General features: G+C 46.2%; 2 protein-coding genes across 5 annotated transcripts in view; one reads left to right on the plus strand and one right to left on the minus strand.

The window, feature by feature from the left end:
* Positions 1–21,651, minus strand: part of FAM117A (family with sequence similarity 117 member A) — a 47,487-nt gene extending 25,836 nt beyond the window's left edge. Inside the window, exons 1-2 of one of the 2 annotated variants that reach the window (XM_066364490.1) lie at positions 21,416–21,548; positions 10,108–10,190 (exon numbers count right to left, since the gene is read on the minus strand). In XM_066364490.1, coding sequence (XP_066220587.1) covers positions 10,108–10,162 — 55 coding nt within the window. In that variant the 5' untranslated portion in view covers positions 10,163–10,190; positions 21,416–21,548. Of the gene's footprint in view, positions 1–10,107; positions 10,191–21,415 lie in introns of both variants that reach the window. The other variant, XM_066364489.1, reaches the window with a different exon arrangement.
* The window catches only part of ABI3 (ABI family member 3), a 523,965-nt gene that overhangs the window by 461,679 nt on the left and 38,182 nt on the right, over positions 1–24,104 (plus strand). The gene's annotated exons all lie outside the window — the stretch shown is intronic.

The raw sequence follows: 24,104 nt of genomic DNA on the forward strand, positions 1-24,104 counted from the left end.
AACAGATGATGAGATGCAAATACACTTGAAAGTCTTCATTAGCTAGATTAGGTCAAACCAGTTGTCACTTAATCCTCCCCCCCCTCCCTCACCACAATCCTTCAGGGCTGAAGATGGAGGTGAGGGAGCCTAGAAAGAGGAGACTGCCCAGGAAACAGAGTGAGTTCTAGCCACTGCGATCCCCTGGAAAGGTGCACACCTGCAGTATCAAAGTCCTTTCCTTTACCGGGGACAGTTAAACCCAGCATGGACACCACCGGGAATAAATGGTGCAGGGAAAGAAATAAAACTGCCGGTAGATGTGGGTATCGGCAGCTGGGGGTCAGCACTCCAGGTGCGCTACCCACTGAGACCTACCTCAGTGAGGAACAGCCCCTAAGAAAACTCACAAGTTAGTGTAGTTGAAATAGGGACGCATGAGCTTATCCTTCATGGGCATACCGGAGATCTGGGGAGTGGGATCTGCTCTGCAACCGTGTGACTATGGTTCAAGGGGAGTGTTGAAAGTCACAATGGTTGCTTGTGGTTGGAAGCTGAACTGGTTTCATTTGCGGAAAGTACCCTCTCAGATTTGGGAAATGGGGAGGAAAAGAAGACAATCGGCTCTCCTATCTATGAAGAGACGCCCATATCATGACAGGCCGTGACAAAGCAGCAGGCTGCCGGGGCACTGGCTGGGTGGCTGCGGGAGGGTGGAGTGTCCTGTTTACAGCAGTGTGGGGGATTATCGGCCCATCGCATGCAGCAGCCTCCGCGGCCCAACCACCTGGCGAAGCACCCTGGCACGGGGCCAGGCCATTTCACCGTGTAGCTGATCAGTAGCGGATGCTTTGGTTCTTGGGCAACAGCAAATGGAAAAACAAAACAAAACAGCACACACCGGAGATAAGAAGCCTTAGGTGCTATCTTCCAGAGCCACTTGGCCCTGTCTCCCAACTGCTGCATTTTTATGGCTTTGGGGAGAGGAGGCTCTGAGTGCAGAGGACCCGTAGTCAAGTGTCTGCACTGGGGGACAGTCAATAGGGAGGAGAGCACACAAACAGCAGATAAGACTGAGCCAGGAGTGGCCAAGCGGGCCCGGCACACCACAGGGCAGACCTATGCCTTCAGTAAGCTGATTTTGAGCACCCACCGCAAGCCAGCTCTGTGATAAACACTGCTAATCCAGGAGGAGTGGGATAAGAAGCTGCTAAAAAGGGTGATACAATCCCCAAGCACCTGAAGGTGCCCCAGCCAACACCTCTTCAGAGGGACCACCAAGTTGTCTCTGCTGTTCTCTCATATCGCTGGCTGGAAATTAGCTCAGGCCTGACCAGAGCAGCCACCCCCCCCCCACCCCCCCCAGTTCCCAAAGGAGACCAGTGACAGCTCTTAGGACAAGAAGGGGTCAGGGGAAGAAGGCAGCAGATGACACAGGAGGTGAGGTGTTTGTCGCTGCCCTTCTCAGCTTGGCCAGAGGTGAACTGTGGAGTAGAAGCTTAGCAGCTTATGAGAGAAATCAGACCCCGACCAAAGGGTTCTGACTGAGCATCTGGGTGTGAGTATTTCACTCTGTAGGAGAGAGAAGCCTGGGAAATAAGGCTACACTCCACCCACTCTCCATTAGCCTGAGGCCTAGTGATCCCAAAATACCCAAGGACTACAGAAAGAAAAGGAGAAAGACAGCCAATGAGATAGACCTCACACATGGCAAGAACTCAACTACTAGCAGGTCCAACAAACAAGTTATGAGTCACTTTTTCATGTCGTTGGGCTTTGAAGCATTATTAGTGCTAGTTTTCTCGCCTCCCCTCTTAAAGAGAAAATAACTTATTTATAACAGAAAGCGTACGTATGTTGAAGGAAATAGAAAAATACAGATGAACAAAAAACTGAAAAATAAAAGCCATGCATGCTCCCACTCAGAGATCACATCCCCACTGTATACATCTGTCCTGGTGGTCTCTCTTCATGCACATATGTATGCGTATATATTTTTAATAAAATGAGATCATGTTATACACATTTTTCTACAATCTCTTTTCTTCAGTCACTGATCTTCACTGTGGAAGGATGAGCAGGCTGGGGCAGGGTGGCCCTGAAGGCCGAGGCGGGGCACACGGTTCGCACATGGAGGGCGCAGGCCCTGCCCTGTCTCATCTCCTAGCTGTCAGGCATTTGGGTGGGGGGAGGTGTTAATCTGGACAGGAGCAAAGTATAAAACAGGGATTCAGAATTTCTAAACATTTCCCCAGCAGCAGAGTTGCAGTAAGTAGGAGAGGTCCCTCCTAGCAGCTTCCAGAGCACGGTTTTCCCATTCAGTACATGTGCTGGGATTGAGCGGTGCAGGCAGGCTTCTGAGCTCCCTGTGCTCCAGGACCACTTCATTGCTTAACTCAGGGACATGTGGCTTTTGGAGGGAAGTTGCGGTCAAACTGAAATCCCCAAAATGACTGTACAAGAGTTAGAAGCCCTCCTTGGAAAGCCCAAGGAGACCCCATCCATCCCAGCTGGGAAAATTAAACTTGGGCTTTTGAACACTTCTTTCAACATGAAGCAATAGCTTACTTCAACCATAACAGGGAGAAGAAACCAGATTTAAAAGGAAGAAGAAACAAACAGAAACATCACATTTCCCTTACCAGGAAGGATTACCTAACAAGAAAACAGTGATGAGATTTGTATTTGCATGAAAAACTTCTCAGGCAGGTCCTCAATTCATTACCGACTCCATATTTAAGTGTGTAGTGCAAAGGAAAGCGTTTCTGGCTGCATGTCTGACTCCTCGGGCTGCAGACCACATCTATAGGCAGCTGGAGGAAAGGGCCAGATGTCATCGTGAGGGAAAATTAGGAATACACTAACTCTTCACCATCAGCAGAGGAAAAGGGTGATCCCTGTGTGTGCATGCGTGTGCGTGTGTGTAGAAAGAGTAGACAGCAGTTACTTAGATATTTTGTTCAATACTCGAGAAGCTGCAGTTAGAAGAAAAGGAAGTGGGGTGAACTTTTCACCTTTTATCTGAATTCTCTGAAGAGTTCTGGAAGATTTCGACATTCTTAAAACAAAATACTAGCAATTACCGATTGGAGCAGGCTTTCCTTTGGAATTTACTTGGCCTTTGCAAAAATAGCATAACTAGCACATAGCCTAGCCCTCTCTCAAAGAAAAAAAATCCTCACCCTGTAGTTCTTTGGGAGTGATGACTTTCTCGGTGCCCTATAAACTCAGAGAATAGGCCTAAACCCTTCAGGACTTTCAATGCTCACAATGACCTGATTCTTATCAAGCAAAGAAGAAACCACAACATCCAGTCAGCTCTTAGGTAGTCTAGTAAGGTAAGAAGGTGAAGGAAGAATCAGAGATTGAGGAGCTTTGTCCACAACACATCCTGTGAGGACAATTTTGATTGAAACTGCACCCCGATTTCTGTTCTGAATGCATGTACCCCATATACTCTCATGAATTCTCCTCTAGAAGAGGAGCAGAGCTTCCAAGTGTTACCGGTTGGGTGGAAGGGCCATGACACACCCCATGTAGAGAGGTGAACGGACTTCTCTAGTGCCACAGAGCAAACTGAGACGCAGGCCTTTTTCTCCAATAGAAGACTTTGAAACTACATTTCCCACACTTGTGTTTCACTGTCAAACTCAACTGGCATGACTGCCTGACTGCCTTGGTCCAGGAACGACTCCATGGATCGGAAGGGTCCTAGTCCTTCCCCTTGCTAGGAACCAGGATGACCATATATACCTGGGTCTTGAGAACACTGTTTTACCCACAGGCACGGTGGGTGAGGGGAGGAAGAAAATTAAGATCTGAGGGATCCCTTTTCTTGTGAGGAAAGTGGAAAGCCAGTGAAGGAAAGAAAAGGAAACTAGAACAGAACTACAGATAAATTTCAACTAGTCAAAATAGTTTTTACTTTGTGAACAAACCATGGCTTATTTTTAGCTCCCTCCTGCCTGCTTTCTCCCTGACCTCGAGCAAACTTCTAGACAGCAGTATGGAAGTCAGACACGGCTCAGGGAGTAGTAGGTGAGAATTTGCCTGGAGTGCTTGCTGAGAAAAGAGAATGCGGGCAGTCCACTGGAGATGCTAGGGAATGAGCATCTGCTAACTTAACATCAGCCCAAGTCACACAAAATACTTAAAGCTGACAGAATGTGACGGCCCCATTTAGTTGCCTTTCCCTCATTGATTCCAACACCCCCCATTTTTTATTCTTCTTTTGAACCTCTCATACCAATACTTTACATCCATTGGTGTTAAATTAGAACTGGCTTTATACAACTCCCAATAATATCCCAATCAGGAAGCGTCACCAATGGATGTCAAAATTACTGGGTGAAATGTTGCGGAGAACAGAATATTTATATAATTTCAAAGTCTTATCCTATAAACCACTCATTAAAGAATAGTATGTTAAATTTTTTTTTTCCCACAGAGACAGAGAGAGAGTCAGAGAGAGGGAGAGATAGGGACGGACAGGAACAAAGAGAGATGAGAAGCATCAATCATCAGTTTTTCGTTGCGACACCTTAGTTGTTCACTGATTGCTTTCTCATATGCGCCTTGACCGTGGGGCTACAGCAGACCGAGTAACCCCTTGCTCGAGCCAGCGACCCTGGGTCCAAGCTGGTGAGCTTTGCTCAAACCAGATGAGCCTGCACTCAAGCTGGCGACCTTGGGGGTCTCGAACCTGGGTCCTCCGCATCCCAGTCCGACGCTCTATCCACTGTGCCACCACCTAGTCAGGCTAAATATTATATTATTTTTTATAATCTTTTTTTTTTTTTTTTTTTACAGAGACAGAGTGAGTCAGAGAGAGGGATAAACAGGGGCAGACAGACAACGAAGAGAGATGAGAAGCATCAATCATTAGTTTTTCATTGCGCGTTGCAACACCTTAGTTGTTCATTGATTGCTCTTTCATACGTGCCTTCACCGTGGGCCTTCAGCAGACCGAGTAACCCCTTGCTGGAGCCAGCGACCTTAGGTCCAAGCTGGTGGGCTTTTGCTCAAACCAGATGAGTCCGCGCTCCAGCTGGCGACCTCGGGGTCTCGAACCTGGGTCTTCTGCATCCCAGCCCGAACGCTCTATCTACTGCGCCACCGCCTGGTCAGGCTAAATATTATTTTTAATATACTTTTACAATGGAGAATTTGGTGATCATCCCCTCCAGTGATCAAAAACTTAGCTAGGAATGGACATTCTGTGCCTAAGGTGACAGAACATGAAGTATACAACTTCATTCATGAAACGTGCTTGCCAGAAATGTTTTACCAAAATGGAATCAGGCCCCAGACCTAATTCCTCATCTGCATCAAATACAGGGGACAGAAGAACAAGTTAAACACCACTATGAGGAAGCAGAAAAATAAAGAATGTGGGACACCTAGAAGACAACTGGGGCCCAGGCCGGTTGGCTCAGTGGTAGAGTGTCGGCCTGGCATGCAGGAGTCCTGGGTTTGATTACCGGCCAGGGCACACAGGAGAAGCGCCCATCTGCTTCTCCACCCCTCCCCCTCCCCTCTCCTTCCTTTCTGTCGCTCTCTTCCCCTCTCACAGCCAAGGCTCCATTGGAGCAAAGTTGGCCCGGGCACTGAGGATGGCTCTGTGGCCTCTGCCTCAGGTGCTAGAATAGCTCTGGTTACAACAGAGCGGCACCCCAGATGGGCAGAGCATCGCCCCCTGGTGGGCGTGCCGGGTGGATCCCGGTCGGGCACATGCAGGAGGTCTGTCTGACTGCCTCCCCATTTCCAACTTTAGAAAACAACAACAACAAAAAAAAAGAAGACAACTGGTATATACTTTTCAAAAGTCACTAAAAAATCCCAAAACAAACAAAAAACAGGAGTGGGAGTGGAGTTATAGAAATAGAGAGACTTTTTAAAAAGACATAACTAAACAAAAACCTTGACACTGGATCCTGGATCAAAAAAAAAAGCCACAAAATGAAAAATTGAAAATGAACTGAATGAGATGACATCACTCAGAGATCATTTCTTTAGTTTAAGAACAATGTTGTAATTACATAGACAATGCCCTTATCCTCAGGAGATGCCACTGAAGTAAAGGACAAAGTGTCATATTCGCAATTTATTTTCAAATGGATCACCAAAAAAAGCACATATGGATGCACATCTGTGTGTATGTCTAGACGCACACATACATAATGCACAGGCGAAAAGAGAGATTAGATAATTGGGGCTAAAAGTTATCAATGAGTCTAGGTGACAAATAAGTGGGTATGCATAGTGCTTACAACCTTTCTATAGGTTTGAAATTTTTCCAAAATAAAGTTGTGAAAAATTTTTTAAAAACTGGCTTAATTTGGGGAGAGAAATTCAGTTCACTCTACAGCAGGGACCTAAACCCGTCAGCATTTCAGTCTTGGCAGGTTGTAGTCAAATTCACAGCCCTGGATTTCTAATTTGGGGAAAGAGAAGAAGACGGGTGAGAAGAAATGAAACAGTGAATAAGGCTTAATCTGAGGCAAGGAATTGAAACATGTAAATCAGGATGAGGCAGAATAAAGATACTAAGTGAAGGAGACTTTAAACCAGGGGTCCCCAAACTTTTTACACAGGGGGCCAGTTCACTGTCCCTCAGACTGCTGGAGGGCCGGACTATAAAAAAAACTATGAACAAATCCCTATGCACACTGCACATATCTTATTTTAAAGTAAAAAAAAAAAAAAAGGGAACAAATACAGTATTTAAAATAAAGAACAAGTAAATTTAAATCAACAAATTGACCAGTATTTCAATGGGAACTATGGGCCTGCTTTTGGCTAATGAGATGGTCAATGTCCAGTTCCATATGTCACTGCTAGCCGTAACAAGTGATATGACGTGCTTCAGGAGCCATGACGCGTGCGTCCCGCATCACCGGAAGTAGTACTGTACGTGAGTGACGCCGCACTTTGCGGTGCCACCACATACAGTACTCCAGGAGCACAGGCACCCTGTGCTCCTCTCACTGACCACCAATGAAAGAGGTGGCCCTTCTGGAAGTGCAGCGGGGGCCGGATAAATGGCCTCAGGGGGCCGCATGTGGCCCGCGGGCCGTAGTTTGGAGACCCCTGCTTTGAACCATATTGTCACATCAGTCCTGGCTGGGTGGCTCAATGGATAAAGTGTGGTCCTGGTACACCAAAGTTGCTGGCTCAATCCCAGGTTAGAGTGCATATGGGAAGCAATCAATGAGTGCACAACTAAGTGGAACAAGTTAATGTTGTTCTCTCTCTCTTTCCCTCTACTACCTCCATCCCCTCCTCTCGCTCTCTTGAAGATGGATATAACCCATATATGCCCAGCCATGTTGGCCCTGGGCATCCACTTGCCATTATTGTTTTTCAAAAAGACTGTAGAAACCAGAGAAGATGGATAAAAATGGCTAAAGGAAAGATAGGTAGGTTCCAGGAGGAAGATGAAATGAATTATAATTTATCAGTCTTCTGTGTTGGTGAAAAAATGAAAGGCAGTAAAAAGATTTTAGTTAGGAGAGTTTAGCTAGGGAGAATTTGCTCATCAGAACTGAAAGAGGGAAATTGTAGAATCTACCCAGGAACAACTCCAGAGATAACTCTATGTTCCCAGCTATCACAATGTTAACCCCTGGAAGGCAGGACATTACATCAGAACAGCCTGAGCCTCCTCTAGCCTTAGGATTCCCCAACTATTAAAGGGTAAATAAGAGGTGCTTCTTGACCACAATTCAGCAAACTGAAAGCTCAAAGTCCATGCTATTATCTGGGGCAAAATAAGTTAAGGGGAGAAAAAGGCACAAAGTCAAAGGGAGACCTGCCTTACCTAGGCTGACCAGACAGCTGTGTTGTGGACTCCCAGATGATCTCTCCCACCGCCTCCCAAGCAGGCAGTATAAATAGTACTCAATTTACCTGTGGCAAACCACAAGCAGGTCTGGTCACATGACCGGGGGAGCTGGAAATAAACACCCCGCAGACATCAGTGCTCAGAGGGCAGGTTTGTCACTTGCTACACCTCACTAGTTTGGAATCTGTCAGGACATCTGCTTTATCCCTGACTCTGGTTCATTTTTCTCTGGGCTGGGGGCAGGGAGCAGGGGTATAGGGAGCAATTGCTCAGTTGTTCCTCGGGGCCAGGAAGATATAGCCACAGAATATGCTTCGCCTTCAGGGTCTAAAATCCTACTAGGGTCATTCTGCTTAACACTCACAGCCTTGAAAAGCTACATATGTGGACCATTTAGTCCCACCTGCAGAAAGTCTTCTCTGATTATCTCCATCTCCTTATTCCTACTCCGTGTCCCCAGCTTCAAAGAGGAAATACCCAGAGACCACTACACCCTATCTAGTGGTTCCCTAACTAGCCTCTGACATTCTGGAATGACCCAGCCTGACCTCAACTCAGTGGCAAACTCCCAGGCTGTGTCCTGCGGGTGGAAAAACCCCAAAGTGTGCTGGGCAACCTTCCAGGTCAGCCCCTGCTCTACAGCCCTGGTCTTGCCAGTTGTTCAGATCTCCTAAGGGAGGATCAAAGGTTGTGTAGTGAGTGCCTCCAGGATGAATCTAGCCTATAAAGCAAGATTAGATGGCCCCTCCAGAAAGAGCCTTGAAAGGTCTGGCACTGGGAAAATGTGTCCTACTATCAGTACACGCCTGCCCACTAATGACTTGATCGCAGAAGGATGTGTGTCAGCTCCCCTCACCATGTGTGCTTCCAGTAGTGACTGAAGGTAAGTTACACCATCCTCCCCTGTATAAGATGGGCTTTGTATCTGCACTTAAATCAAGAGCTGCTTAACAGGAATGTTACCTTCTTTTATAAGTCAGGTAAAGAAAAGGTTTATCCTCCTGAAGCAAAAGTGAAACAGTTCGGAATGTTAAATACCAAGACTTATCCATGCCTCTAAGAACTGGAAGGAAAAGCCTCAATTGCCCTGGTCCCATCTGAGCAGATAGCATTGACCATTTGCACAGCTGCTCCAACACAGTCCCCTAAGCTGCAGACAACCCAACGGGATCCCATCTGCATCATGTCCTCATTCTCGATGCCCGTCTACCGGGCACTTACTTTGAGGTAGAAGAGAACCAAGAAGATTTAGAGAATAGTGGGACAGCAGATATAACTTGGTAGCTGCCTAAGGGCAAACAATCTGAGTATGTAAGGTGGGTAATAATATAGGCTCATGGGCCTACTTTACATCACTGGCTGGAGCCCATGAAAAAAATCCTTTGATGCCAACTTAACTACAGTCTCACGGCTCTAGGGTAGCTGCAGGGAGGCATTTCAAATAAAGGACACACACTAAAGCTAAAGACTTACTAAAACTTATTTTTTGTGTTAAGAAACAGAGTAGGATCATTTACTTACCCCAATTCTGGAAAGTAGGGGAAACATCAGTAAGCAAAAAAGTCAGGAATAATCCACGCGCCTTCAAGGAGCACAGAGGACGCATACCACGTGGTCTGGTGTGAGACAGGGGCCTGGGGATGAAGAGCAGCGCCTGGCCCTCTAACTCCGTCTGCTTAGCAGGGATCACCAGGCCTGGAGTGTGTGGAAGGTTTCACTGCCTAAGAATGAGACCTCACTTTGTGTGTGAAGCTGTAACTCCTGTCCCCTTGGTAAAACATGCCGCAATAAACCATACAGATGCCCTCTCTCAGGCTCCTGCACAAGGCGGTTGGTTCAACAAACCGACTGGTACACACACAGCTGTCAGGCTCAGGCCCAAACCTGACATTGCTTTCTAAACTAAATTCAACTTTCCCCCCTCAGATCTCTACATAAAAATGCAAAGTAGTATTACTCCATGGCTCTGGCGCAAGAGGGCCTTCTGATTTCATGTATTTTAAGAAATAAAGAGAGTAGAGTGAAGAGAAGAAGAGTGTTTCTTAGAATAAGGAAGCAGTTTTCCCCTAGAAGTGCCTGGACACCCTGAATATGCTCAGTGTGTTTCAGCAGACTGCTGCCGCCCTGGCGATCCCTCTGCTGGGCCCACGTGGGGAATGTCTGGGCTCGGACACACAGCAGCAGGCACCCAATCGTTCTCAGAATCTGATGCCAACCTTGTTCAGCTTGAGTAGTAAGGACAAGATGAAGTCTCCTGAGAGGTGGCCTACTGTAATGGTCAATACCTGGGCCCATATCCTGCCTCTGCCCCAATGTGCTACATGAACTCAGACGAGTCATTGACTTCTCTGGGCTTCAGTTGTTCCGTCTGTTAAATGGGGGAGAATAGGAGATGTTATAAGAATGGTAGAAAAAAACTTTCACCGTGGCACAGTCAAATTATAGTCTAGCATATATTCATTTCTTAGACTTTTTACTTGGAAAAGAATAGTACATACCCATATAACCTTTACCTGGATCCGCCTATTATTAAATATCTGCCCCACTTGCTTTCTCATATGCTTTCTTTCATGTGCGCTTTTTCTCACATAATACCCGCTCTTGCACATTCAACCTGAGACACACACACTCAGATATGCACACATCCCGCCTTTTGTTGGGTTTCTGTGTGGTGTTCTATATGAAAACAAGGAAGTATCCGAGGGTGGGAGGTTCAAGAGAAAGAGAAAGCAAAAGGGGCTCTGCCACGAGCGATGGCTCCACAGCTCTGGCCCCTTGTCCCTGCCTCAAGTGTTCAGGTTTAGAGATGAACGATTATGTGCACAGGGACCAGGAAAAGTACTTGTTAGAAAAGGTAGTTGATTATTCTTGTCTTTTTCTTGAAACAACAAAAGCCACAAAAAATAACCACAAAGCATTTATATGAACCATGGAAATAGCTTTATTATACAGAATAATTTTATAGTATTTATTACAATGGCATTATATTTTAGGAAGTTGGGAAAGAAAGGTTCCAAATAAGCATATGGTCATTAGAACATTCAAGAATTCTACACAGAATCTGGTTTTGTAAGAGAGGTAAGGAGGGAAGACTGCTCCTAACCGTGTCAGGAGGGTTAGGTAACTTCTATGAAACAGGCCAGGCAATTCTCCATGATACCAAGTCTCCACATGAACTTTCTCCTGAATTCAATCCCCCTACTGGGCACATGTTTGTCTCAGAGAGGCACTATCATGTATCACAATGACTTCAGGCCCAGTTAACCTAAAGCTAGGAGAGGGAGACTGCACAGGTACAGACAGCAGGGGGTCCGGAGAAGGTTTGCACCAGGGCTGCCCCACATCAAAGTAAGTTGTCACCATGATGGAATGCCACCTGCACCCAATCCCCAGCATAAGAATACACTCCCCACATTTACTCCCAGTTCCTTTTTTGGGGTTCCACATAGTCATACATTAGAAAGACACCTTTTCTTGTAAGTTCCATCTTAAGAGAATCTCCACATGATCCCAAGCTCAAGAACAATGACTATGACCCCATATAGGTAGAAAATCCCCCCTGCCTCCTGGGCCCTATCTGTCCCTAGTTAGCTTCTCATTCCACATGGAAAATGTCCATCTCCAACCAGTTGGAAGCACTCAAAAGCCACCACTACATCACATACATGATGTAATAACCACCACCATCCAATTAGTTACTCTGGGTGGATGTTGCTTATAGTTTGCTAAAGGAACAAAGAAACTTCTTTGCAGCCCATTTTCCTTTCAAAGTCTCTAATTTGGTCAACTGAACAAATGAATTTTTTTTTTTCCATTTTTCTGAAGCTGGAAACAGGGAGAGACAGTCAGACAGACTCCCGCATGCGCCCGATCGGGATCCACCTGGCACGCCCACCAGGGGCACGCTCTGCCCACCAGGGGGCGATGCTCTGCCCATCCTGGGCATTGCCATGTTGCGACCAGAGCCACTCTAGCACCTGAGGCAGAGGCCACAGAGCCATCCCCAGCGCCCAGGCCATCTTTGCTCCAATGGAGCCTTGGCTGCAGGAGGGGAAGAGAGAGACAGAGAGGAAGGAGAGGGGGAGGCGTGGAGAAGCAAATGGGCGCTTCTCCTGTGTGCCCTGGCCAGGAATCGAACCCGGGTCCTCCGCACGCTAGGCCGACGCTCTACCGCTGAGCCAACCGACCAGGGCACAAATGAATTTTTGACCCTGGAATACAGGTATACAAGCAGAAGGGACACAAACACTGTGATGTGCTGGGCAGGCAGCAGAGGATGCCAGCCAGGGAGGAAATTCACAACAGGCTGTTCAGATTACGTGGGAACAGCCCTGGGATCAGGAGCAAAAGGGCTTTCTTAGTCACATGGCTTTGGGCAAGTCATTTCCTCTCTAGGCCTCAGTTTCCTTATCTACAAAAACAACTAAATGCCACCTGCACCTGCAGGACTGTTGTTCAGATGAATGAGAAACATTCGAGAGTAGTGCCTATGAGCAACAAAGAGCTAAACATTGTCAAAACTAAATCTCTGTACTCTCTTCTTCCCTAAAAAATACACATGAATTTGGAGGCCTATCAGAGTTGGGAGTCACAAATTCTTCCTTTCCACAAGATCTCTGCTCTAGTCTTCTGTGAACACAGAACTACCCAGAACTTTGATTCTAAAAAGGAATAGTCCACGTGCTGCTCTCAGCCTAAGGATGTGCGCAAACCCCATGGATGTGACTCACAGTGTCCTCCTCTCCCCAATCTCTGAATGCACACTACGTCGTAACACTGGGAAAGCTCTCTGGTTGCATCCCTCTGTCATGCCAAATGCTGCCCAGCTCCGCCCTCCACCCCAGTGTGTATATCCTATCTGATGGGCATGAATTACAAAGACAACCCCAAACAGGGGCCATGCGGCAGGTTTTCAGCCAGCTTGCAGGTGTGGGGCAGGGAGCGCACGTGTTATCAACGGTGGTTCTCTCAAAGCAGTGTGGGCGATCAAACGTGCACAGAGCACAGAAAACCCTTAAAGGGAAGGCAGCGTACGGGGTAGGGAAGAGGGGGAAGAAAGGAGGAGGTTAAGAGAAGGGTCCTTTCTTTCCTCCCAATCACATTTTTACTCTTTTCACAGTTACCCCCAGCAGAGCAGATTTATAAAACATTTTAACTAAGCTACCAGGCCTGTGGTTGACAACTTTAAAGGCAGGAGAACAAAGACTCCATGAATGACGGTGTTTGTGTCCAGGGATTGGGAATAATAATAGGCATCCCTTTCCAGCATTTCCCCACACGGTAGGGGAAGAGTAGAAACATCAGTGCTTACATCACAGGGTGGTATCTGGCTTGGGACGGGGGCTTCTAGCCTGATCACACCTCTGAAGCCTCTCTAGGGGCCAACAGACAACTGCTCCCTGGCCTAGAAAAGTCACCAGTTCAGATTTGTCTTCCTGCTTTCCTTTGCTATGCATTATATACCATTACCAGGTAGCTGGTGCAAATCAACCTGGAGGGAGGGACATCCAGTATTCATCTCGGTCTCCTTGGCCTCTCGCCTATACCCACATCTAAGCCTAAAGCCAGGTAGTCTGGCATCTTTACAAAATCATTACAAAATCCTAAACATTGGCTGTTTCCATAGATCAACCTGGTAACTAACTACCCTAGTCACATTCTGGCTTTAAGTGTTTGGGGAAGAGAGTCTACCAGCCTAGCAATGACATCCATGGAAATGCCACGTCTTTGCCACCAGCTGGGCTTCAAGCCCAATGACCAGGTTGAATAGAACAGTGATTTAGAAAGAGAGAGAGAGAGAGAGAGAGAGAGAGAACTAACACGAGGGGGTGGGAGTGCTTGTAAGTAGCAGAAGAGAGGTGTTATAAAGGGGGCACAGTGTATGGAGATCAGAAGTGGGGAAAACCACTTCCAGTCAGCCTGGGGGAAGTGTGGCTCACTCTCCCCACCCCTGTTGCCTTTCCAGCAACTCAATCCAACAAGTATTTATTGAGCACGACACTCCCCATCTGCCCTGGCCCTCCCTCTGCAAAAACACTCAAATCTGTTCAAGCTGCAGGGTGAGTTCCATTGCACTTGAACTTGAAACATGAGGTGCCTACCTTTTAAAAAGGCAGGCACACAATTTCCAGCATGAGGCAAAAGGGACTCAAAAGATTTGAAAAAGTTAAGGAATACAAGCTGATCAGACAAGGCCACACCAATGCCAATTTAAAAGGGAAAGGAGAAGAGAGTAAAATTTTAACCTTAGGGAGAATAATATGATGTCCAATTTAAAAAAAAAAAAGCCTACTCAAAGCCTAGTCAATCTCTAATTAACCCCATCTAACACTGAATATAGTATTTCTTCATCCTATGCCACCTCCAGCTTGAAAAATATAAATTCATGTCGCTTGTAGACATGTTATTTGCTTTCTGGGTTGTATATGTAATCCTACCTCTGCCTCTCAAAGAGGTAAGCCCTCAAGGCTCTCCTGCATGTTTTCATTTAGGATCAGATGATAAAGGATTCAGGTGGCAGAGCTGGTGATAGACTAGACTAGACTATGCTTATTAACAAAGCCCCCACAAAAAAAACCACTCACTATTTGCAAAATAGGGAGCACAGGGTCAAAAAAGAGGCCTCCCAGGCTTACAGCTCTACTGCCAAACACTGCATTCTCTAAGAAGTCATTCTCAGTCACCTCCAAGAGAACCCCCCACCTCTATGAGCCTGATGCTTCAGATCAACCAAAACTCTTCGGAGTCTTCCCAGGCCTCCCCTCAACCTCCATCCTTTGTATTAGGGAGCTGGAAGTAGAACTGCTAATGTGCAGGCAGGGCTGAGCCCAGGGCGCTCCCCCCCCCCCCCCCCAGTGTCAGCTGTCTGTGGCTCGTGAGCAGGGCAGGGTAAGTGTCTGTTCACAGCCCAGACTATAGCTCCAGGTTCCCCAGGGGCTGCAGTTAAAAGTTTTCCTATTATGAAATATTTTGATAGCATTCTTTTAAGTTTGTTAAAGCTACCCTTGATTGGCTTTGGTGCTCCCACACAGCAAAAGGTAATTGAGGCTTATTCACGCCTGAGGATAAACATTTAAATGACTCCAAGCTGGGCAGTCAGCTTTGTAGTGACCCTGAGGAAAAGTGTAAAGGAGAAAGCAAAGTGCCAGGGTCGGAACTCAAAATCGGGAGGTTTGGTGGGGAACAGGAGCTGGAGACCTGAGCGTGAGCAACCAGCTGTGCAGAACCTCCCACCACACAGCTGTTCCCAACAGTGGCTCCTTCCCAAACTCCCCACGACTGGAGAGGAACTGGAGCACAGATAATTTATAACTTCAAATATAATCCAAAACTTTTCTCACTGAGATCAGGATTTGTTTTTTACCTAACAATGTGAATAGATTTGGCTAATGTTGGGTTAATTCATAACCCTGCAAACCAAATAAAGGGAGCCCTCTGTGAAGGTGCAATTCAGGCAGAGGTAGAAAGCTGACCAGCTTTCCCACTCATCTTTCCTCTGCTTCCATTCTTCCAGTCATCTCAGAGGGGAGTATAACTCAGTAACCCCTGACGAGACTGTCCACTTTCACTGAACTAACTTGCTGGTGGACACCCACCATGGCTCTGAACTGGGAAGGAAACACAAAGGTTTTTCCCTTTCAGCCACTTAAAAGGGCTCCAAACTGCCTGTTGAGTACAAGTAAGCCCAGGTAAGTCTAGTAAAGCGTGTGAGCTAGTGTCAAATAGCATTTGATATACAGTGTCAATAAGAACTCAAAACCAGACCCGGGTCCTGGCCTGTTGGCTCAGTGGTAGAGCGTCAGCCTGGCATGCAGAAGTCCCAGGTTCAATTTCCGGCCAGGGCACACAGGAGAAGCGCCCATCTGCTTCTCCACCCCTCCCCCTCTCCTTCCTCTCTCTTCCCCTCCCGCAGCAGAGGCTCCATCGGAGCAAAGATGGCCCGGGCACTGGGGATGGCTCCTTGGCCTCTGCCCCAGGCGCTAGAGTGGCTCTGGTCGCAACAGAGCGACGCCCCGGAGGGGCAGAGCGTCGCCCCTGGTGGGCGTGCCCGGTGGATCCCGGTCGGGCACATGCGGGAGTCTGTCTGACTGACTCTCCCCGTTTCCAGCTTCAGAAAAATACCAAAAAAACACAAAAAACCAGACCCGGCCCTGGAACATGTCACACCCTAAAGTCTGAATCCTTTAGCACAAAGGCTCTCCTGGAAAGCTGTAAGAATCCAGAGGAGGAAGCTCAACTTCTAACAGTTCCACTAAGATCAAGGGATAGTGTGACCTTGGTGCCTGTCATACCATTCAGTATAAACTAGCAGAAAATTCAGAGAAATTGTTTTCTGGCTATTAAATAAAGCCCATCAACCACTTTGGCAACACTCATATTTTGCAATCCTGCTTCAAATTTTCTAAAGATCTATCTATATCTGGAACCAGAGAGAATGATGTCTTCTTAGCATCACACCCCACTGTTGTTTTCATCCCTCCTCCACAGACCTCGAATGGTTGAAAATATCCGAGCTCTATATTACATAAGTAGAGAACTTCCCATATGTACATAATCCTAATCCTTTGCTATCCAAAATATTGAAGAACACATGGACCCACACTTCTTTGGGTACCCAGGGATAAAGCAGTTAAGACACTGTGCCCCCAATTTCAAGGATGCCATCGCTGATGATAACATGTTAAGAGTCAGATACTTCAGCAGTAAATTTTGCTGACCATGAGCCTGGTACTAACAAAGATGTTAAAAGCAAGTTAGCAGTGGCAGGCTGGGAAGTACCTGGTGATTAATGCTCCCAAACAGAAGCTACCTTACTCACAGGGGTTTGAAGGACAACTGTAGATCTTAAAGGATTTTAACTGCACCCCCAAGATTCATTACAGCAAGATGGCCCTTTGGCATAGAAAGGTTGGTCTCTATTCTAATCTCTAGGCTGTTTCTGGCACCAGGGTCCAAAAGGACCATGGTTTGATAAGGGCTTCCTCTCAGGGTCTCCCATAAGCAACCTCCTTTATGTAGTTCCATACCTATCTAAACACCCATCCCCCATGAACTAAATTTTCAAAGCACTGCAAGTAAAGGAGTTTAATAATTACCAATAGCATTGCTAATAACAATACTGCATTATATTCATAGAAGCGACCATCCTGGAAGACCTAACCAGCACTTAAAATAAACCCTTCCTAGGTCCCCGTGGGGAAGCCGGTATTTAAAGGCAGCCATGACTACTGCCAGCTCACAGCAATCTGTTCAAACAAAATAAAAGGTAACAACAAAAATCCAAAACAGGAGATAAGCCTAAAGTAATTTTCATATGATTTTGAAATGTGTTCACTTGCAATTGAGAGTTGTCAGGTTTGCAAGGTGGGTAAGTGGAAAGGGGGTACAAATTTGCCTAACAGTTAAGCCTTTATGTAAATCCAAATTAGCCTACTGAACATATGTCACCTGCAAGCGGGGAGGTAGGTAGCCTGGATTCACAAGTGCTGATCTCGCATAAGGAAAGGGAAGTGACTGGAAGCTGATAACCCCGTTTCTTTGTCCCTAAAATATGCACGAGGTACACAGGCTGGTTGGTTTCCTTCACCTCCTTCGGATTTTCTGAGGTGTATACATTTGAAACTGATCTTTATGTAGAAATAATGGTCAGGAACATTAAGATGAGGCTAAGCCAACTTTCTCTATTAAGGACTATGTAATAAACATTTTTGTCTTTGCAGGCCAAATGGTATCTATCACAGCTACTCAACTCTTTTTCTTTTTTTTCTTTTTTTAAATTTTCTTAGAGAAGAGAGAGAGAGAGAGAGAGAGAGAGAGAGAGAAGGGGAGGAGTAGCACGAAGCATCAACTCCCATATGTGCCTTGACGGGGGAAACCATGGTTTTGAACCCGCGACCTACGAGCTCCAGGTCGACGCTTAACCCACTGTGCCACCACAGGTCAAGCACTCATCTCTTTTTTAAATCGGCTTTATTTTTTTTTTTTAATTTTGCCATTGATTTGAGAGAGGAAAGGAGATAGAGAGGCATCAAATCATTGTTCCACTTGGTTGTTTCATTTAGTTGTGCACTCAGTGATTGCTTTTTGCATGTACCCTGACCAGGGATTGAACCTGCGACCTTGACACATCAGGGCAACACTCTATCCACTAAGCCACCCGGCCAGGGCACTACTCAACTCTGTTATTGTGCAAAAGCAGCCACAGACAATACCTAAATGAAGGAGCATGGCTGTGTTCCAATAAAACTTGACTTACAAAAACAGGCAGAGGCCTGGCCTGTAGGCCCTAATTACCCACCCCGGATTAAGAAGGTCCTGGTGCGTCCAGGAGGTACAGAGGTAGCATCTGGCTCCCCCAGCACCCATCTGGCTCCAGTGGGCCTAGTCCACTGGAGACTTTGCAAAGCTGCATTGAACATTAGCTTCATTCTAGGGATGTGAAGAGAGAGATACTTAACAGGATAGGAAGACTGGAACCCAAAACAATTCACCTCCTAGTCCCATTTTGGCCATCATCAGTGGTCCTGGAAGAACATAAACATGAACAGCCCCCAAGAGACATGAGACACAGATGAGAATTAAAGGAGTAACTGCAGTAAGAAATTTATCCTGTGTTTCTATTACCCACTAGTGACTCTTAGCTTTCTTAGAGTTGACCTTTATTTTCCACTCTACTCTCTTCTGCCTTCCACACTCCTAGCCCAGGCTCATAAAATGAAGCCATTCCTTACTTTATGAAGACACCCGTTCTGTGAATGGCCACAGAAGGTAAATCCTGCTCTTCATACCACAACCCTTGTTTACAAGGTCTATTATATCTTGTCAAGAACACAACAAGGTGTGGCGTAGAGATAACTGCACAGGGCTGAGCACGACATCACTTTGAGATGGGAAACAGAAACAGTGACGACACTTAATTGTTCCTGAAACCCAGTCCCGGCTCACCTGCTTTTTTAAACAGTTGGGTTTCAGAGCCCTGTTTTAAAAAGCTCATTTTAAAAGATGAGGGAATAAAAGTGCAAAGGGAGGCCCTGAAATTCTAAAACCTGCAGTACTGGTTTCAGACCAATATGGGTTTGCTCTTTGAAGCCTGAAAAGGCAATGGGCTCTGGCCAACAGTGCTCTCACTTTGGCTAGGTGGAAAGAAAAACAATATAAGTAGCAGCAAACACTTTTATAGCAGCAAACATTTTTATGGGCCAAGCACTGTTCTAAGCACTTTATATCTCTAACCTCATTTGATTCTTATGATGTTATTATTATTCACATTTTACAGATGAGAAAACCGAGGCACAGCAGTTAAGTAACTCCCTCCAAACCACAGAGGTAGTAAATGGCAGAACCGAGATTTGAAACCCAGGCATTCTGGCACACAAAGCCATTCTCCTAAGGGTTTATGACTGCAAGGTGTTTCCTTCTATCACATATTGCCTAGAGAGGAAACCACTTCGGCCACTTCTCAAGACCAAAGAATTGGAAACAATCTGAATACATTTAAAAGTTAAAGTTAACCGGCAGAAGACGTGATGTGTTCCCAAACCAAAGGCCAGGTATAGTCCCTTAATGTGTGGCCACAAAGTAGTCCCCAGGCTCAGGTCACTCTTTTCTTCATTTATCTTCCCTCTCTCCTGCCTCATTGAAAATCTACAGATAACTTCACCACACACTAGGTAAATGCCTTATTAATGCCTCTGGGATATTAATAGGTGAAGAAATAATTCACCAGCCCAACTCCTAAGCAAGACACCCCCTACCTTGCTCTAAATCATTTTTACATAACGCAGAACTCTAGTTTCCTATGTTTTTATTAGTGTCTTAGGGACCCTGGCCCTAAAAAAGGAACAGGCCATATAAAGAACCCAGTCATCCAAACCTAGACTTATCTGCTTTCCACAGCATCCACCAGTGTTTGTCTTTTTAATATCAGTGCTATAGATGAAACAGAATAACTGCTCTTAAAATACTACTGCTCATAAATTTCCAGATACTACACAGACAGGCTTTCTGTTGATTTCTACTAGAAGTGACTAAGTTTCTGGTGCTTGCTGTTATACTAAGTTCCCTGGACTCCAAGGAAGCTCAAAAAAACCCAACAGATTTGTAGTCTTGTGGCTTACTCATGACAGGCATGAGTTCAGGCACTGCTTTGCTCTACACCACCAGGTTCTAGGCATACTTTTACTAGTTTGGTCACCATCTTGCTAACAGATTTAACCAAATTTCTGCATTCCAAGATGCAATGCTAACATTTACAGCGAGGTCCAGATAGACCTGGACTTTCTACTGCAAAGACCCTCTTACTCCCATTCTTACCTAGAAGGCACTGTAATAACAGCTATACTTTCAGAAGGGGGATGTGCAGCAACCAAGTTTAGTAATCACAAAAAGCTCAAGAAACTCTGGTTTAGAGAATGTCATTAACTGTTAGATGGCAGGGACCATGACTTTTGTACATTTGGTAGACTCTGAGGCTTTGGAAGTGTGTGATGATCTTTTCACATGTGGTGTGAATCAAATGCAAGCCTTCCTTTCAACTGATTGCCAACCTCTTCATGCAAGTAGGTTCCTTTTCCTAACTGCCTGCATTTTGGGGGGAAGGGACTCATCACAGCTTTGAGTGTGAAAGTTAGGTAAGCTTACTCCTTCCCCACACCCACATCAAGCAGCTGTTAAGACACCGGTTCAGAGCTGTTCAGAAGTGGGGGGTATCTGCCCTTACCCCACTGCCACGTTGGCTGGCAATGCCCGAGACACAACAGCCTTGGTGGGGAGAAGAAAAGGCAGGGGGCAAACTTGCCCAACTGTCTGTCTGTCTGTCTGTCTGTCTCTCTCTCTCTCTCTCTCACACACACACACACACACACACACACACACACACGGTAGTTGGAATGAGACAGCCATATTAAGCAGGTCAGTGACTTGGGAACATACTTCTGGGACACACCAAGAAGAATGTAGGGAATAGGAACGGAGCGTTTGTATCGTAGTCAAAGCCGTTAAAACTAACGTATTCCAACGATTCAGATGAAATCAGCTGCAGGAGGTGGTATAAAGGGAAGAGCACGAAAAGTGGTGGAGGAAGGAACTCCACAAGCTGCAGAGTGGGATGCTGGGGCCAAACTCAAGTAGAAGTAACACATGGCTCCAAAGGGCTCTCCTCCATGCCCTTCCCCCTCCCTGTGCAGACGTCCAGCGCCCACCGGCTCCAGGCTCCAGCGCCAACCCTGCACAGAGCACCGCCATCAGGCTCTATTCGCCCCTTCCTCCCACCTCGCTGCTACCCCTGCATCTTCCACTCACCCCTACACGACACCTCTGCCACTTTTCGGTTACGCCCCCAAAGCCAGCCTCCATCTGCCAGGTCCCTCCCCTCAGCTCCCGGCCCGACACCCTGCACACCGTCCCGGCGCTGCACCCGGAGTTCACGGCTCCTCGCTCTCGTTCCCTCTGCCCTCCCAGACTTTGCGCGACCCCCTTTCTCTTTCGCCCCATTCCACTTTCTTCCCTCACACTTTTCCCAAAATCCCCTCCCCCCACCACGTGCCCCCTCCCCCAACGACTCCTCCCCGGGCACCCGCTTCAGGCCCAGCTCACCTGCGCGGCCACCCCCGTCCCGGCGCTGGTGCGGCTGCTGCAGCTGGAAGGGGACCGTGGCCCTGAGCGGCTGCAACCCAGCCCGGGGGGAGCCGGCGGGGGCTGGGGGAGAGCAGCCCCGCCGGAGCCCGCCTGCCCCTCCGCGCCCCGGCCCCCAGGCACCTCCGCCTCTGCCGCCCGCTGCGGCCCCCGCCATCGCCCGCCCGCCCGACTGTCCGCTTCAGCCCCACAGCGAGCCCCACACAGCCCCCCAACCCCCGTTGCAGCTGCTTATCTGCCCTACGAGGCGGAGACCGGCCCCCTCAACTCAGAGCTATCATTGGCCTACGGATTCCCAGGCCTCTCTTTCCAACCAATCCTAGGTTTAATCGTTCCTTCCCAGAGGCTAATTGGTCAATATGCCTAGCGATCCAACCCCAAACCCATCCCTATCCCACCCCCGCCTGCTTTCGCATGTCCGAAGGGCCGTTGATTGGTCCGTCTGGTTCTCCGGCACGTCCAATGAGAAGACGCAGAAAAGGGGAGCGTCACACCCAGTCCCAGGTAGTATGCAAATATAGTACCACGTGACGTCAGACAGCGGGGGCGGGACCAGGCGTAAGATGGAATCAGGCATTGAAATCATCATAGGGGGTAGGGCGGGGTGTCAAACTTTCAGCAGTTGAGTCCTCGCAAGCACCAAGAAAGAGATAACTTCAAAAGCATTACTTTTCGTTTAATCTTAAGACATTGGTTTTGAACCCTCAAGATTTCAGTGCTGCTTGCAAAGCTCCAAACAGTCCACAAATTAATGCAAAGTGTGTGCACATATTTGTATGCGATTTGCATTATATTTGTGAACTTAATGGCTTTCATGCCTCCTGTGATACCACCCACATTTGTCTTTCTCCAAGTTTCCAAGTTCGTACCTGGTGTTGGTCCAACCTAAAAACAAAACAAACAAATAAACTGCTAGCCTGTAAATTAAATTGAGACTATTTTGTAAGGGAGCAGGGATTTCTCCATTTCAAGTCTAGCTCAACAGAGTGGTAGGAACAAAGCGACTGAAAAACTTGCCCAAATTTGCACAGGGACTCCATGCTAAATCCTGGTCTTCCCAATTCAATGCTCTCTGACCTACAAGTCAAAATGAGACTGGATGGTCCCCAAAGAGAATGCATGCAGTTGTGAAAATCACACGCTAGAATATATATGAAGACATTTGGGAATGAAAGCTGCATTTAGGTTACTATTAAAAAATCATTACTCTTCAAAAGAAAAAAAATGTATTACTCTTGGTATTTATCAATTGTTTTGTTCTATGTATGGAAACAGCAGAAGGCAATCAACCCTGAATTGTTGCGATAAGGGACCATCCAAATAATTGGATAATTCCCTTTAGATTTATATTTAGTTATGAATTCTAATTTTGATCTTGCTACAAATTTATCTTTCTATTTCTGTTTTTGTCCACTTTAATGTTAAAATGAAGATATTCCCTAAAGCCATACTAACTAATCAGAGAAAAGGAGGTAATTTGGGAGCATGCTGCAAGGCAAGAAGAGGTCATTCTGGGATTAAATATTGAAAGCAGATAAAACCCAAAGTGAAAATTCAAGAGTTGGTTGAATATTAAAATCAGCCTATATACACAGAGCAAATTGAGGCAATGGAATATTCTGCAATAAGGTTTTGTGTGCAGAGTGCACTCTTGCAGGTTTAAAGGATTTACTTCAAGATCTGACATTTGAAATCTTTTTTATTGACTGGGAAATGCTGTCCTCCTTTTCCTCAAAGAGGACAACCTTACCAAAGGCATATATGAATGAAGAAAAACTGATGAGCTGATAAAACTCAATCTTCATACATGTAACTCCATTGAAAAAAGAATCTTGCAAATTATAATATTCCTCAATTCTAGTTAGTTTAAAGTTTATATATATATTTTAATCCTCATGACAATCTGTAAGAAGGAAAGCATGGGTTCTACTTTTTTTTTTTATTCTTATTCCTATTGATTTGAGAGAGAGAGAGGAAGGGGGAGGAGAGAGAGTAAGACAGGAACATCAATCTGTTCCTATATGTGCCTGTGGCAACCTCTGCACTTCTGGACCACGCTCTACCCACTGACCCAGCCGGCCAGGGCAAGCATGGTTTCTTACTATGGCACAAGTAGGGAAACTGGGGCCCAAAATGGTGAGTTCTTTTGATTCCTAGCTCAGATCTCTGTAAGATATTGGACTAACCTGTCTCACTTCTTCTTTAATAACAGTAATGATAGCTAACATTCATTGAGTTCCTTTTTCTATGCCAGGTTCATGTTAAGCACTATGAACACATTATCTCACAAGATGAGTATATTTCCTCTTCATTGAGGCTTCAGAAAGAAATAACATGCCCAAGATTACCGAGGCATCCTGACTCCAGAGCTGACCTCCTGGTCTTCATTCTTGTAAAACTTTCTTATGAACACAGAAGTCTTACTATTTATAGTTTACATTAAGAATCTCCAAAGATGCACAGTTGGCTGAGATGTTAAAATTAACAGTTGTCTAGTACTTTATAGCTTTTACATATATTATCTCATTGAATTTTCTATTTTACAGAAAGCTATATCACAGAGACTAGATGACTTGCCCACTTAGTAGACGGCAGGTCCAGGAGTTACAACCTAGGTCTTTTGACTCCAGATCCAAGTACTTTTCAAGCC

This window comes from Saccopteryx leptura, chromosome 2 (genome assembly GCF_036850995.1).
Source record: "Saccopteryx leptura isolate mSacLep1 chromosome 2, mSacLep1_pri_phased_curated, whole genome shotgun sequence".
Classification (NCBI taxonomy): domain Eukaryota; kingdom Metazoa; phylum Chordata; class Mammalia; order Chiroptera; family Emballonuridae; genus Saccopteryx; species Saccopteryx leptura.